General features: G+C 42.4%; 1 protein-coding gene across 5 annotated transcripts in view; it reads left to right on the forward strand.

The window, feature by feature from the left end:
• The window catches only part of Phactr2 (phosphatase and actin regulator 2), a 272,398-nt gene that overhangs the window by 64,817 nt on the left and 191,430 nt on the right, over positions 1 to 16,151 (forward strand). The window contains exon 1 of one of the 5 annotated variants that reach the window (XM_026786173.1): positions 14,621 to 14,947. The exons of the other annotated variants lie outside the window; for them this stretch is intronic. Coding sequence (XP_026641974.1) covers positions 14,935 to 14,947 — 13 coding nt within the window. The 5' untranslated portion in view covers positions 14,621 to 14,934. Of the gene's footprint in view, positions 1 to 14,620; positions 14,948 to 16,151 lie in introns of those variants that run through there. 5 annotated transcript variants of the gene reach the window in all.

The raw sequence follows: 16,151 nt of genomic DNA on the forward strand, positions 1-16,151 counted from the left end.
ATTCTGTAAGAAGCTCAGAGAGAAACTGATGAAAGAATTCTTTTTGAAAGTGAAAGGTAGACTTTAAGAATTTTAAAGATTTTTCTGTTGCTGAAATAACCAAAACAATGGCCCTGCTTGGACCACAGTGTAAACTGGGCTGTCCATCACAAGCCTGGTCACTCACTCATTCTAAAAGCAATCATCCCACATTCGGTGATATCTTAGGGACTATGAGAAAGAATGAGAAGATATCCTGCTTTCGTGGTTTGTAATAGAGGAGAGGCAGCCAATGCGAGTGTAATAAGAAACCACCTCCAGCCAACAAACACCTCATCAATAAAGAAACGGTCCTGTTTGAATTTAAGTCCTTCTCAGCCCAGAGTACCTTGTTTTATGAATCACAGACAGATCCCATGCCAAGAACATTGTTGGTTGCAGGGTGGTGTCAGTGTAGGAATGGCTCTTGAAGATCTGGATTTACTTCCTCCTACCTCTTCCTGCGATACAGGAACCTGTCTTTATACCAACCTGTCTTTATAGAACCAAGAATCCGGATGGGATTTAAGGGGCTGTAAGTGTGTTCCACTGGCTTGAGCTAAATGCTTTTGGGGGCCAGGCAGCCCATGTGTGTGTCTATAGCCTGAACAAGACAAGGGGCAGTGTGGACTCTGTGCAACTCAGAGCACATGCCTCACGTAAAGCTTTTCCTGTACAGCCTGGCCAAATAACCACATCATGGGCTCACACTTGATTAGATCAGAAGTTGGCAACGTTGAATCATTGGTCATTCTTCTTCCCTTCCTTTCTTCCACTATTTTATTAGATGCGGTGACACTGTATTGCCACAGATGATCTCTACCTATCAGACTCAAATGACCCTCTCACCTCGCTTTCCCCAGTGGCTACATGACAAGCACAAGCCAAGGTGCCCTGCTCTTACCTCTTTTTTATCCCCCTACCTATTGGAGAACATTCCTTTAGTGAGCATGGGTGGAACACTGCCCCAGTCAGGTCCCCCACCCAAGTCTACCAACCCTCCATCAGCTGGGGGAAGCTTGTCAGCTCCTTGGTTGACAAGGCAAGGATTAGTTTTGTAGGTTAGTTTGATTGGATTAACCAACACTTAAAGCTTTAACGAGGCACCTCTTTGTGTGGGAGTGTCTGTGGAAGCGTTTCCTTCCTGGCCTTTTACTGAGGAGGGTAGATCTACCCCAATGAGGGTGGTACAGTCTCATGGGACTGAAAGAGAAAACTGGTCTGAACTCTAGCCTTCTTGTCTCTCTGCTTTCTGAAGTGGGCTGCGCCGAGCTAGCTCACATTCCTGTTGGTATTACTGCCTTCCCTGCCATGATGGACCGGAAGTCACTCAACCGTGAGCCAGAAGAAAACCTTCTTCTGCTAAGATTCCTGTGGGGAATTTGGTCACAGTGAAGTGAATATGTGAGGTAGATTCCCTGACTGATGTGAATTCATCGCGGTGGGCTCGCTAACTGTAGCTTGAAGAGAGAACTTTCTTAAACTGTGGATTTCTGGGGCAGATTTTCACGACCAGGTTTCTTCCCTCGTTCACTAATTTGTAAGAGAGGACATCCCCCACATGCAGTGGTCACTGTCCTTTGGGTGTTAGTCTGCCTTTTTGACTGAACAATAGGACCAAGAGCTCTCTTTTTGGGGGCAATTACCCAGCTCACATCAGACAGGAGCTTTCTTTCACATGGCTGTGATGTGGTTGAACTGCTGCCGACCCAATCATTTTTTGAACACTGGCCATAGGGGGAAAAAAAGTGCATGTGAAGTTTCTGAAAATGATTTTTAAAAATCCTTAGAGTGACATGTACATCGATCTGGGTAATGGCAAGCATGCATCATTGTGCTTTGGCTTATAGATTTATGATTTAGACTTCCTTCAGAAACAATCTTAAAATGCTGGTGTCTTCTGGAATTTAGAAAGACGCTCAAATCGGTGCAATGGCCCACCATGGTTGTAGGTGGCCTTTTCTTTCCCACCTTGCCAGTTCCCAAATAACCAACACAGAGACTTAACATTAATTATAAACGCGTAGCTGATAGCTTAGACTTCTTACTAACCGACTCTTACAACCTAAATCAACCCATATTTCTTATCTACGCTCTGCCACAAGGTGGTACCTTTTTTTCAACATGGGACATTCATCTTGCTTCTTTCTGCCTTTCTTGTGACTCCTCTGACTCCTCCCTTCTTCCCGGCATTCTCATTGCCTCGAAAATCCTGCCTCACTATCAGTCAGTCAGCAATTTATTAGCAATGAGAGCAACACATTTTCACAGTGTACAGAAAGATTATTCCACAGCACATGGTGATTTTCACACCAAGACCACTGAATGCTATTGAAGACCAAGAGACGTTGATTGTTGTTTTTGTTTTTGCCAAGACATGAAAAATTAGCCTTTACTAGTCAAATTGAGAGAGAAACCAACAGTTTTAAAACAGGTTCTTTTACACGGAACCTAGGAATTCCATCAACTTAGATGTTCTGATAGAATAGAGTTGTTTTTGTTTTGATTTTCCATTCCCGAGATACCATGCATCTACCTAGACACTAGCTGCTACAGAAGATTGGACTTTTGGGTCCCAGAGGCCCTTTCTCAGCTCTCATTCTTTGGCATTGAGAGGGGAAGACATTCCATGGCTTTTACTTTGTGACAGAGGAGGGTTTTTCTAATCAGGATCTCCTCCTGGGTATACACTTGAGCATCTGTCTTCTTCATGCAGTACTAATAATATGCACACTGATGTTAAGTGCCCAAAATGTGCAAGATCAAAAAGTCTGCTAAGTACTCATTTTAAAAATAAACTCAGCTTGTCTGAGAATGCAGCTCAATGGTAGAGTGCTTACCTAGCATGCATAAGCCTCTGGGTTGAGATGTATACCTTGGGGACAAAAAGGCAATAGTCCCATCAACTCATAGATGAGCATTAATTCTATGAAAATTACAAGAGTTATTTAAAAAGGAGCACGAGGAGGCAAAGATTAGACAAAGGAGTAAAAGCTTGAAAATCTTGGGAGATGCCATTAAGAGGAAAACGAGTCTACACCTTTGATCTCTTTGTAGTGGTTTGAAAGACAATGGACCCAAAGGAAGTGGCACTCTTAGAAGGTGAGAAGGTGTGGCCTTGCTTGTCTTGTTGGAGGAAGTGTGTCACCATGAAGTGGGGCTTTGAGGTCTCATATATGCTCAAGATACCTTCCAGTGTCTCAGTTCACTTCCTGTTGCCTGCAAGATGTAGGACGCTTGGCTACTTCTCTAGCACCATGTCTGCTAGCACACCACAAAGCTGTACCATGGTGATAATGGACTAAACATCTGAAAATAGAAACAGCAATAGAAACAGCAATGCATCTCCCTTCTGAAAAGTATGATTTGGGAACTGCAAGGGCACAGAGGAGCCATGAGAAGGGGAGTGTTGAGATAATGCAATGAGTAAATCTAGTGCTTAGACAGCACAGCTGAGATCGGCTACCCCAAGTTAATCTTGGTGCCAGTTTTTCATAGAATGAGAATTCTAACCTAGAGCCAATGACACTCTGTTCCTCTGCTGTAGTGTAGTAAAGACAACATTGTCTTTTTGGGTCCTATCATCCAGAAAACATATACCAAGGAACACAAAGAATAAACCTTAAATAGAGCTTGGGGATGTAGACTCAGTTGGAATACTTGTCTAACATGCAGGATGCTTTGGATTCAATCATTACCACTGCACAAAAAGTAGGCTTGGTGGTTTGGGCCTGTAATCTCAGCACTGAGGAGCTAGAGACAGGAGGATAAGAGGTTCGAAGACATCTTTAGCTATGTAGAAAGATCAAGGCCAATCTGGATACGTAATATCCTGTCTCAAAAAACAAACAAGAGAGACGTAATAAAAATGTCAGTGTAAAACGCACAAAGTAGTAAGTTTATGTGGTAATGAGTAGAAGTGGAGCGAAGGAAGATTCTTGTATTTCCTACTAGCTAGGAAAGGCTTCAGCGAAAAAATGACAACATCAAGGGAGAGAGGGAGAGGAAGGGAGGGAAGAAGGAGGAAGTGATGTCTAGTGACTAAATAGGGAAAGACATGTGTCAGAGAGTTTGCTGACCAGAAGGAAGACATATAGACTTATAGATGGTCATGGCAATAGCTATGAATGAATGAATGAATGAATGAATGAATGGAGCGAGGACAAAAAAACCATTTTGGTAGAATTAACTGATGCTACAGATATCCAGTGAGTGGGACACTGCAGTAATTTATCACAGAAATCGTCATGCTCTCTCAATATACATGTGAATATATAATTAAAAAGTTACATTGTCTGGTATGAATCATGCATATTATGCAGCATAAAAATAAAACACCTTGAAAGCCAAGCTCAAGACAAGATGAACATTTCAAAAGGGCAAGTGCAGTGCATGACTAAGACATGCATTTTATTGATAAAAGTTTTTAATTTTTGAATGAGAGCAATAAATAGCATAATGGTTTAAAACCTTGATCTAATGACTCACAAAAGAGCACGTTCATGAATTGGTTCATAATAAGTTGATTTTTCTTCTTTTTAATGTCAGAGTAGAAAAAACCTCTTTGAAGAAGTGCACCGTTGGCTGGGTCCCGTGAATCCCACGGACCTTTGTGGATAATTCTTGATGAAAACCCAGATAGCAAATGGCTTGTTCTCTTTTGTCCACGGTTGTTCAGAAAAGCCAATCAATGCGTGTTGCTTCTTTTGTAATCTTAGTGAATGAGCTGAAAAGCCGTGAAAATTCTCCCTTTTAAAGCTTTTCCAACTAGATCACAAAATCTGCATCCTAATTTAGGTCAACCCCATGAGTCGAACCCCATTCAGCAAGTTGTGAGTTTGGTAGCTGGTCAGGGTGGAGATGCCAAGGAAATATGTAGGCTAAATATTACTGTTGCTTAATAGCGTATTGTTTGCTTATTTATTCATTTATTTGGGCTGGGGAAGGACTTGGGGTCTCACAGATGTAAGGCAAGCACCCTAACATCAAGCTGCGCCCTCTGCCTGGCTTCTTATCTTTACATAAAAATAAATGTTGGCAGATGTTCTTCTGTGGTCTTTCCTCACAGCAGTGAATCATTTTGTTCTGCTCTTTGATACACATTCCACCCATGCTAGAGTAGATTTTAGTGTTCATATTTTATTGATGTGTGTGTAGAGGGGTTTAGTTTCCACATTTTATTTGTGTGTGTTGGAGGTTAGGTGGCACAAATGCCATGGCCTGCACGTGGAGGTCAGAGGACAGCATTGCAAAGTCAGTTTTCTCTTGACCACCTTTCCATGGGTTCCAGGAATCAAGCTCTGGTCATTAGGCTTGCTGGACAAGTGCCTTTAGCCACTGGGTCATTTCTCTGATACCTAGAGACAGCTGTTTAATGCCACCAAGCTATTACCATTCTTTTAGTAGATACTCCAAGTTTTCAAGATGATATAGAACTATAAATTTTCTTAACAAAAAAAAATCTAAAACTATCTATCATGCCCAAACCTAAAGTTATCCAAAACTTATTTGCTTTTGAAACTTTAAACTTTCTCATTTCTCATATTTATACAGTTTTACTTTTGTGTGTGTGTGTGTGTGTGTGTGTGTGTGTGTGTGTGTGTGTGTGTACACATAAGGGAGTATACATGCACTAACCTCAGTTATTGTTCCTTGGGTCTTATCCACCTTGTTTTGTTCATTTTTTGTTTATATAAACTTATCACAATAAGTCAATAATAAACAATACATTTTCTTAGCTTCTTACTGTGTCTTTCTTTAAACAGTACCTTCTCTTTGGTTTTCTTTTCATTTTACTAAGATACTGTACCATTCTATAGTCATTTTTAGTCTTTGCACCAATAACTATGCAATAATGATAGTATGGGTAGGATGGCATCAGGGATTCCCTGAAATTCTTTTCTTCAGACATCTAAAATGATTCAGGAGGAGTCTATATCGGCCTAAATTCTGTGCCTCTTTCTTGTTTCCTATTTATTTATTCATTTTTCATACTTGATTATTTTTATAGATACAATTTATCTCTTGATGAGCACCCTTATTACCTCTTCTGTAGCGTGGAATTCATAATCAACAGGGAAATCATGTTACTTGTTCATTTTAGTACTAGCTGTAGTAAGATACAGTCATGTACTACATAAGGACACTCTTCCAATTGATGACACCCATATTGCAGAGTGGTCCCCTAGGACTGTAAGGGAGCTGAAGATTGTCCATTATCCTATTTCTATTGTCTCGTCACATTATCACCATTGTAATGTCCTAGCACAATGCAGGGTTCCTGCGTGCAGTGACGCTGCTGTAAATGGAGCCACTATGCTGTCCATCATGTCCTATATGGAAAAGTATAATCTCTGCAATTGCACTCAGTATGTAATACTTGATGGTGATAAGTGACTATGTCATTGGTTTACGCATCCACTCCACCATAATTTATAGATGTTTTTGTGCATATGCCTTCCACTTACAGAGCATAGTCATTGTAAAGGAAATGCCTCGTTCTTCTAGAAACATCTTCATCTATCTAGGGCTTCACATGTCTTTTGACTGAACCAGGGCTACATGTTATGATTGACTTACACATCTAGGAGTGTGTAAGCACAGCATGTGACATTTATACAAGGACAAGATTATCCAATGGCCCATTTCAGACCATGTCCCATTACTAAGTGACATTTGACTATTTCATAATTTGGCTGCTTTATTTATCTCTGGTTCACGTCATTGGATTTTTCCTTTTTTTTTTTCCTTGTCTTTTAATTGTTTTATGGTATTGAAGTCACCTCTGTCTTGTCTGTCTGTGCCTCACTTTAGTCAGAATTTCTAAGGACACTTTGGGGTACCTATACTATTTTGAGGGGATAATGTTGATCCAGCACTTATCAACATGAAACTTACTAATTCTTGGTATGGGAAGTCCTTCTGTATATGTGTTGATTTTATTGGTTAATGAATAAAGAACCTGGCTTGGCCTGTGATAGGGCAGAGTAGAGCTAGGCGGGGCGGGGGAGGGGGAAACTAAACTGAATGCTGGGAGGAAGAAGGCGGAGACGTGAGAAGCCATGTAGCTACCAGAGGGGAAAGATACGAGCTGTTAGCTGGAACCTTGACGGTAGGCCATGAGCCTCGTAGTAAAATATAGAAATAATGGATGGGTCAATTCTAGATGTAAGAGCTAGCTAGCAATACACCTAAGCTATTGGCCAAACAGTATTGCAAATAATATAGTTTCTGAGTGATTATTTCGGGTTGGAAAGCCGGTAATGATCAAGCGGCCTCCTCCTACTACAAATTCTCAATTTGAGAACTTAGCTTTTCATTGTGGCTTTATGAAGTTGTGGGTTTTTCAACCTCGTCTCTTGAGTCAGTCAAGCATTGTGTTCAGGTGTGGTGTGTGGCTCTGCCTCCTTTCTCATGTGGTGCTCCTGAAAACCCATCAGTACCGTGGAACTGAGCCTTGGCCTCCAGCTTGCCTGACGAGGCACATTAAGCACAGCTGGTTCTGGAATCACCCTGCCCACTGCTTGGAGCTTTGGGCTCTTGTAGAACCCAAGAAAATGGTTGTATAGCTCTTGAGTCCACCTGGAAATTGCTTGTGGGGTATTTTCCACACCATTGCTCTCTATCTAGAGCACTGGAATGATACCCAATGTGGATTTATCAAAATGTCTTGACTGAAAAGTCTATACTTGCCAGATGGCAGTGACTGGCAGATAAATAAAACTTTACCAAGAACTAGAGGTCAGGTAATCAGAGGGCAATGCAAAGCCTCAGGGTTTAGTATTAAGATTTTAAAAGTTTTGATGTGTATGTGCTTATGCATATGGGTATATCAATATAAGTGTACATGCATTCGTTTGCATGTGTACAGAGGTCAGTCTCTCTCTCTCTCTTTTTTTTTTTTTTTGTTTTTTGAGGCAAGGTCTTCATTAGCCTGGACTCACCAGTTAAGCTAGGATCTGCTGTCTGCATCTCCCCAGCACTGGGATTACAAGCATGTGCCACCATGCTCAGTATTCTGGGGGTGAAACCCAGGTCCTCGTGCTTATATAGCAAGCATTGTATCAACTGGGTCACAGTGCCACCCTTATCCAACATCTTGGGTCTGGAGAAATATCTCTGTTGGTAAAGTTTGCCTTGCATGCACAAGGTGCTAGGTTTGGTCCCCAGCATCCTATAAAGGTGTGGTGCTGAAGGCCTTTAATCCTGATACATAGGAAGTAGAGGAGGAGAATCTTGAGTTCAGAGTTATCCTCAGTTATGTCAAGAGTGCAGCGTTCAATGCCATCATGAGGTTCAAGAGACACCATCTTAAAAAAAGAAAAAGGAAGCTGGGTAGTGGTGGCACACTCCTTTAATCCTAGCACTCAGGAGGCAGAGACAAGAGCATCTCTGATTTTGAGGCCAGCCTGGACTACAGATTGAGTTCCAGAATAGACAGGGCTATGCACAGAAACACTGTCTTGAAAAAAATGAAACAAAAGATCTAACTAGGAAGGAAACTAGTTTGGAAGAAGAAGGGGTTAGCAAGAGTGGGTGGTGGAGGAGATGGCAATGGGGCAAACAATCTAGCTACACTGTATACGTGTATGAAACTGTCAAAGAGACTTTTTTTTTTTTTAAAGCTACTATGTGGGAAATGCCACTGATAAACAGCGCAATGAATGTTAGCAATTGGTTCAGGAAACCCCAAACACACCCTTCAACTTCAGGGAAATCTGCAGAGGAGATTATTCAAGTAACCCAAAACACAGGCACCCCACAGCTGCGCTGTCTAAAGTCCAGAAGGCGAAAGTATCAGGCAGATGCCTCATGCTTAAGCCCAGACTCTCCTGGAAAGATTGTGACAGAACTTTCTTGCATGTATTTTTATTTTTGAGGAATTTGTTTGTCTGCTAATGGGTCAGAAATTTGGGTTAGTCTTAGGAGAGTTATGAACCCTAGAACTTGGCCTATCAAAATTATGTCTTATAGCTGTTTTTGTAAAATCAGTGGCCAAGATACCTTCAGAATGGATTCCCAGCAAAATTTGTTTCTAAAGGAACTAGGAGCAATCTTTCTCATGGGACGTTGATATTCCAGCACATTTTAAAAATATATATCTTAGGAAAAAATCAGAATGTGAAAAGGTCAAACAGCCAAATAGACTGAGCTTTGTTTCCAGGAGCTGTTGGGACAGGACCTGTGGGGGAAGAAGGGGCAAGCAACAAAATAACTTGAGCAATTTATTCTCTTAATTTTTCCATGGTAAGGGAGAGTCTAGCTTTGCGAGGAATCCAGTGCATGCACTGAAGTATGGCATTTTGAACCTGAGAGTCAAGAACTTCTCTGCCCCTTGGAAATGTGTCTCTGGCTTTGGCTGTTCACAGCATCCACAGGAACTGCCCTGAATTCCCACCCCCCCAGAACTCTAAAATGCAGAATGCTGTTGCCCAGGGTCCTCCCTGTGACCCCTTCCCCATCCCCCATCTATTAGGAAACTTAAGAAATGATACAAAGGGCTAAGATACAGTTTAAGGGTAAAGCATTTGCTAAATATATGAGCTATATTTAAGCTCCAGAACCACAAGTTTAATCTTGATTAGTGAACCCTAAATAACTTTATAGGAAGCCCAGGCAAATCTGTCCATGCACGCACGTGGAGCCTAGAAGAGGGTCTTGGATGGCCTCCTCTATCACATTCTACCTGTTCCTTTGAGGCAGGCTCCCTCCCTGAATCTGAAGTTTTCTCAGCTAGGCTGGAAAGCAGCAAACCACAGCAATCCTCTTGGCGATGCTTCTTGATTGAGCTGGGGTTCCAGGAGGGGCTCTGAGATCCAAATTCCGGTCCTCATGATGGCTCTTCCAGTTGTCCTAACCACTGAGCTTTCTCTCCAGCCCCATTAAAAGAGTTTTGTAAAGAAAGATACACTACAGATGTTCACATTGGTGCTGTCATTGGCCTTTGCAGTTGTTACCTGAATTGAATAAGTTTGGAGTCATAAACATTTTCTGTTTGCTTGGTCCTATAAAATGTGAAATTTGGATTAATTTTTTTTAAAAAAATTAACTGTATACATGTATTTGTCGATTTAACATGAACTAGAGTCATGCGGGAAGAGAGAGCCACAGCTGAAGAATTGCCTCTGTCGGGTTGAGTTGTGGGTATATCTTTGGAGGGCTTTCATGATTAATTTTTGGATGTAAAAGGTCCCATCCCACTGTAGGCAGTGCCAGCTGTGAGCAGGTGGTCTTAGGTTATAAAAGAAAGCAAGCTGGACAAGTCATGGAAGGAAAGGCAGCAAGCCATGTTCCTCCGTGGTCTGTGCTTCAGTTCCTGGCTTCAGGTTCCTGCCTTGAGTTCCTGCCTTGGCGTCCTTTGATGACAGAGTGGGACATGGCGGTGTAAGATGGAATAAACCATTTCTTCCCCAGGTTGCTTTTGGTCAGTGGTTGATCACAGCGACAGAAAGCAAATGAGGACACGTGGTTACATTGTACTATTGGGTTAGCTCAGTAAATTCTGTAATGATCAATCAGGGTGATTAGCTTGTCTGTCACCTCAGATCATTGTCACTGTGGGTGGGGGAGCTGACAACATTCACGTTCTTTTCTGTTAGATATGTTCAGTACACTATTGGAAACTGTAGTCACCTTCTGTGTTCTAACACCCTGGGGCTTGTCTTCTGTTGCCCAACCTTCTCTCTTCTCCCATGTCCCCTCTTCAGGTATCTGCTAACCACTATCCAGTTGTCTTTATCTATGGTTCTAAGTGGGCGAGATCATGCAACATTTGTCTCTTGTTTCTGGCCTGTTTCACGTTAACAGTTCCTGGATTTGTTCTGTCATCAATGACAGGATTTCATATTCTATTTTTAATGGACAACTAATACCCAGCCACGTATTTACTACCTCACATTGAGGCTCCCCCAGGTTGGTTCCATGGCTTAGGTAATCACAGACATGCAGATGCCTCTTCAATGTATTGATTTCGTTGTCTTTATAAACACAAGCAGTACTGTGGTTGTTTGATCATCTGGTGTTCTATTTTTAGTTTGCTTTTTTTTTTTAAAGAAAAAAAAACCTCCGCATTGTTTTCCATAGCTGTGGTAATTTACATTTCCATCAAAAGTGTGTAAGAGGCCCAATTTTTTTCTTTATTCCCTTGCCAACATGTTTGCCTTTTGGTACCAGCGATCTAACTAGAGGGAAGTGATGTCCCGTGGTTTTGACACGGATCTCTCTGATGATGGCAATGGGGATCATTTTGCTCACATATGTGTTGGCCATCTCTTGCCTTGTTTTGCAAATGTCTGTCTATTCACATCTTTCACCTCATTTTCAAATCAGAGTCTTTGAGGGGAATATTTTGCTCTTCAGCTTTTTGGGGGTTCCTTGTGTATTTTGGATGTTAACCCCTGGTCAGATGTATAGTTTGCAAATGTTTCCTCCCTTTCTGTATGTTGTCAAACATCTTCTAAACAACCTTCTCCAAACACTCTCTATAAAAGAGAAGGAAACCAGATGGTGAGGGTCGTAACACTCTTTCTGAAGGTGGGGTAGCATTGAGGGTCCTGCGGGTGCAGGTGGTCCAAATTACCTCCAGCTTCAAATGGTGATTGCCAGCAAGCTAGAGACTGTACGTCTGGGAGAGTTAATAAAGTCAGGAGCTAAACTCCTATTTAGAAACAGAGTAGAGGATATTCGGGCAGATCGGTGCAGTGTCTACGCCACAATTGTCTGGGACAATTGAAAGCTCCCAGTGAGAACTTTATACTCACACATTCCTCAGCTAAAGAATACATGTGCTTCTGAATTAAATGGGTGGAAGGAGGGGTTCTCCCTGTGCCTTGAGGACAGTGGACCACGGATTGTACCTTTTCCTTGCTATGTGACCTTTCTAGGTGCTGAGCAAGAAGAGAGAAAAAGGGCATTGGGGTAACAGTGGCTGGAACAGGGCAATGAGATCTTGGGTCCAGCAGAGCCTGGTTCATGATAGATACTTGCTAATAGTTTCATTATTTCTAGAAGTCTCCCTGTGCGGCTCATCTTGCATTATTTGGAGTGGTTTGGGAGATTAGCCGGGGAGGACAGGAGAAAGTGAGTTTCTTCATGGACTGAAGGGGTCTTGTCACAAAACAAGTTAAAGTTTTTTGCCACCTATTTTATTTTTACAGTTTTTTTTAGTGCTCTTAAGTTGATAAACTAAATGTATCAAACTACATATAGTTATGAAGCATGGCCTGATGTTGTGACATATCTACATGATGTTATATGCTTAAATCAAGCCAATCAGCATATCTATCACCAAAGGAAATTAGCACCTACCATTTTGGACAGCAAAACTGTCCTGGAGGATTGTGATCCTCCACTGGTCTGAATTGGGTATCAACTGTGTTTCTGAATTCATGCTTTTTTTTTCTTGAAGAAAGGCCATACAAAAGCATAGACTATGCAAAAGTGGATTGTCCTCAGTATAGTCTGAGTGAATTCATACAGACAGTAACATTAAAATTGCTACAGAAAAACATGCTTGTTCACTCTGAATGAAATAAAGATTTTAAGTAGTATTCAAATGGGTTTGGGACACCAAATGCATTTTAGCATTTAATAAACTTAAACAGAGGTAAGATTTTCCAGAACTTCACGCATTTTTAAATTGCATGCAAGGGCTTGTGGGTCTGATATAAATTGCACCAATGACTATTTATGGGTTGTCCAAGGAACCTGCTCAGCATTTTAAAGTGTATTTCAAATAACCAACAAGACAAGCATCCAGAACACCATCCGTTAGTCCTTTAGAGGTATGGTACGACAAGAAGAGGAACCACAGCTTAAATTTTGGAACCATGAACAAAGATAGCATAATGATATCTGTGTGGGGGATGAGGACTTTCCATTGGTGATGTTCAGCTATGTCTTGCCAAGGCCTCAGACTCAAGCATGGACTTACTCTTTTTCATATTTCTCTGTCAATTCCTCTATGTTTTCCCCCTCAAAAATAGTTAGTTTGCCCTAGATTTTGTGCTGATGACAGTCACATCTTAATCAGGGCACGTTGATGAGGTGTGCAGGCCACAGTGACTTTAGTTTTATGGGAACTAAGCTCTCTTTATTTGAATCCATGGAGTGATCAATCTTTGAATTCATGTGACAGAATTAAAATTAATATGGGTAAAAAGTCACTGGGGGACCGGTGACTGCCACAGGGAGATGGGGTCCTGAGTGCCCTGTTTCGTAGAGCCTCTCGATGATGGCTCTGTTACTTCCAGAAGTCTCTCTAGCTTGCCCATACTTTTGCTTGCATCATCTGGGATGCTTTGGGAGGTTGGCATGGAAGAGCAGGGCAAGGGGAGGGCAGAATGGCTGAGAAACGTAGGAACTTCGAAGGAACTACTTCAGAGTTACCCGTGATACGCCTGAGTGCCGGTGATACGCCTGAGTGCCATGGTTGGTTTTTCCTCTGAAAGAACCGAACAGCTACAGGAGTGTCTGAACGCACCACAGAAGCACAAGTCACTAAACGCAGTTGCATTGGTGGACTGTGTAAGTGGTTTGTCATTAGGAGTTCCAGTGAAAAAAAATCTGTAATAAGTAGCTCCCTTTTATGATTTAATAACCATAGGCAATAATAACAATACCAAAGATTGTTGTTTTTTCTTGCTGTGTACCTGACACCCCTACCTCTGCTTCTCAAGTATTGGGGTGACAGGTGTACATTGTCACACTTGGTTTTATGATGGCCTGGGCTTAGAACTCTGACCTTCAAGCATGCTAAGCAAGCCCTCTGCCACCAGAGCTACACCACCAGCTTTTCCTTTACCTCCCTCCTTTCAGGACGATCCCACAGAGCCTCATGTAGTGTATATTTCTTGTACTGTCGATCCAATGAGAGCATTGTAAATCATCTTCCTATACCTGACAAAATGCAGAAAACAGAGTTGTTTGGGCCCTCGGATCTCATGTGATTGCAGCCACATGGCCCTGGATGAGGTTTCCTCAGGACCCTGCGGTGCTCTGAACTCTCATATCATAAGGCGTCTTGCGTGTCTTTGAAGGTCTTGCTTACACAGCCCAATTACGGAACAGAAGTGCAGTGGCCTTTCAGGTTTTCATCTCTTTTGACCCTCGGGTGCCCACTGCTCGAATAACTGCAGAGAGTAAGACACAGCCGCTCTACCCCCGACCCCCTTTGGCAAATGTCTCCTTTGATTCGTGGCACTAGTGAATTCCCTTTATGTTTTGTGCTGAGGGCAGGTGGATAAAAAATTCTGCGCAGGAATATGGAAATTAATTACAATAAAAAAACACCACTAAAGTTGGACATCAATGCATTTAAATATTTTATCTGCCTCTCCCTGCCCCCCAACAACAAGCAAACACTTTCTACTCTGGACAGGAAAAGTCATCCGGCCTTTCTGTGATATTAGTCCTATGGGTTGAAGCCCACTTAGCCTAACCCCCAGAAAGAATCCTCCATTGGAGTATTTTTGGAGATTCCCTGTTACCTTTCGATTATCCGTGCCTCTTCCTGTTCCTGTTGGCTCTGGCATCTTTTGGAAAGCAGTGTGTTTTTGCATAGCATGTGCACTTTTTTTTTTTCTCCCCCAAACGTGCAGCACATTCAACACTGCAAGCATTTTCTTTCTTTCTTTCTTTTTCTCCTTTGCTTAGAACAGAGGTGGAAACCCCGGGGGACTCAAGTACCCACTTGATAGGCTCAGTCTCTCTTAATCAGCCTGTAATGGAGCTAATGGCTGTTTGTCATCCTTGGAGATATAAATTTCCTGGCGGTGGCTCCTGCAGACAGTGCGTGAAGTGTGCTCTGTGTGCCAGCGAGGGCTGATAATCAGTATAAGGGCAGGGTGCTCCGTTTAGTCAGAAGAGCCAGGGCTTCTGGGCTGCCAGCTGCAGGACTCGCCTCGCCACTCCTGAGACATGGATAAAGCCGGTAGGTCAAATGAGCCTGAATTCTTCCTAGCTGCTGACTTCCCCTGCACCCTATATCCTCTGCAGCATGCATCTTTTCCTATCTGTCGCTTGCATTCTGGACTTCACTGTTCCAGATTGGGAGGCATGCAGTGTGTTAACCCCGATGGGCCACCAGGAAATCCGTGTTCTCTTTGAAGTTTTAGGAATTGGGGACACAGATTAACATGCCCCGGGTCACCTTTTGGAAGACTGCACTGCTATTCTATTTAGGTTGCAGGAAATGTGGTGTTTGCTCTTTTGTGCTCAGCACAGTGGGTGCAAAAAATGCATATAGTTAATGACAAAACTCTTTGCTAAAGGATGGCAGAAGGTAAAGGGAGTTAATATTATAGAGCTGGATGAATTTTTGAGAACGTTACACTATTTGCTGTGTAGTAACATAAGAACTGTTTGATGTGATGCTTTTATCCTCCTATTAGAAACCAATGTCAAAAGTGTTGCTGTATGTTGTGATATTTTAATCTGAGAATATAGTCATTGGTTATCAATATTTTAAAACAGCATTTGTTCATACCGCCTTTATACGAGAGCTGCACAAACAGAACGGGGGAAGTATTTTAGACAATTAATTCAAATCTTTACTTCTCAGGGAGTTTTTATTCTTCTTGCTTTGCTGTAGGAACTTTTAGAAGCTACATACTGTGGGATTGCTCCCATTTTCTGACCCTCCCCCATCCCCAGCTGCGGTCTGGGTTAGCTTCCCTCTGGAGCTCAGTAGGTCAGTCACCTGGTGCTCGGTCGGTCACCTAGTGCTCTGTCGGTCACTAGTGCTCTGGCTGCATAGTGGTGTCTGCAGCATCCGGAGCCCTGGGAGCTCTCCTGAGAGGATTCACTGTTTATGATCTATCCTATGCCCCAAGACCACTCCCCCCTTGTGGTAAAGGAGTTTGTTAGGAAATCGGTCAGTTTCAGTCATCTGTGTAGGTAGCCTGGCATGCAGGGGTTTTAAAGGCAGCGTATTCTGTGGTCTTTGATAGAACAGCTGGCCAGGCATGAAACACTCATTACAATCATTCTGGCTTGGACATTTTGAACAAACTTAAGTAAATTAGAGCAGCATACTATTAGGAATTAAAGCCCTAGGGGGAGCAGAAGAAATAAAGGTGTAAGAGAAGGTGTGTGCAGGCGTGCATCTGTGTGGTGTGTGTGTGTGTGTGTGTGTG

The sequence above is a fragment of the Microtus ochrogaster genome, linkage group LG4 (assembly GCF_000317375.1).
Source record: "Microtus ochrogaster isolate Prairie Vole_2 linkage group LG4, MicOch1.0, whole genome shotgun sequence".
Taxonomy (NCBI): domain Eukaryota; kingdom Metazoa; phylum Chordata; class Mammalia; order Rodentia; family Cricetidae; genus Microtus; species Microtus ochrogaster.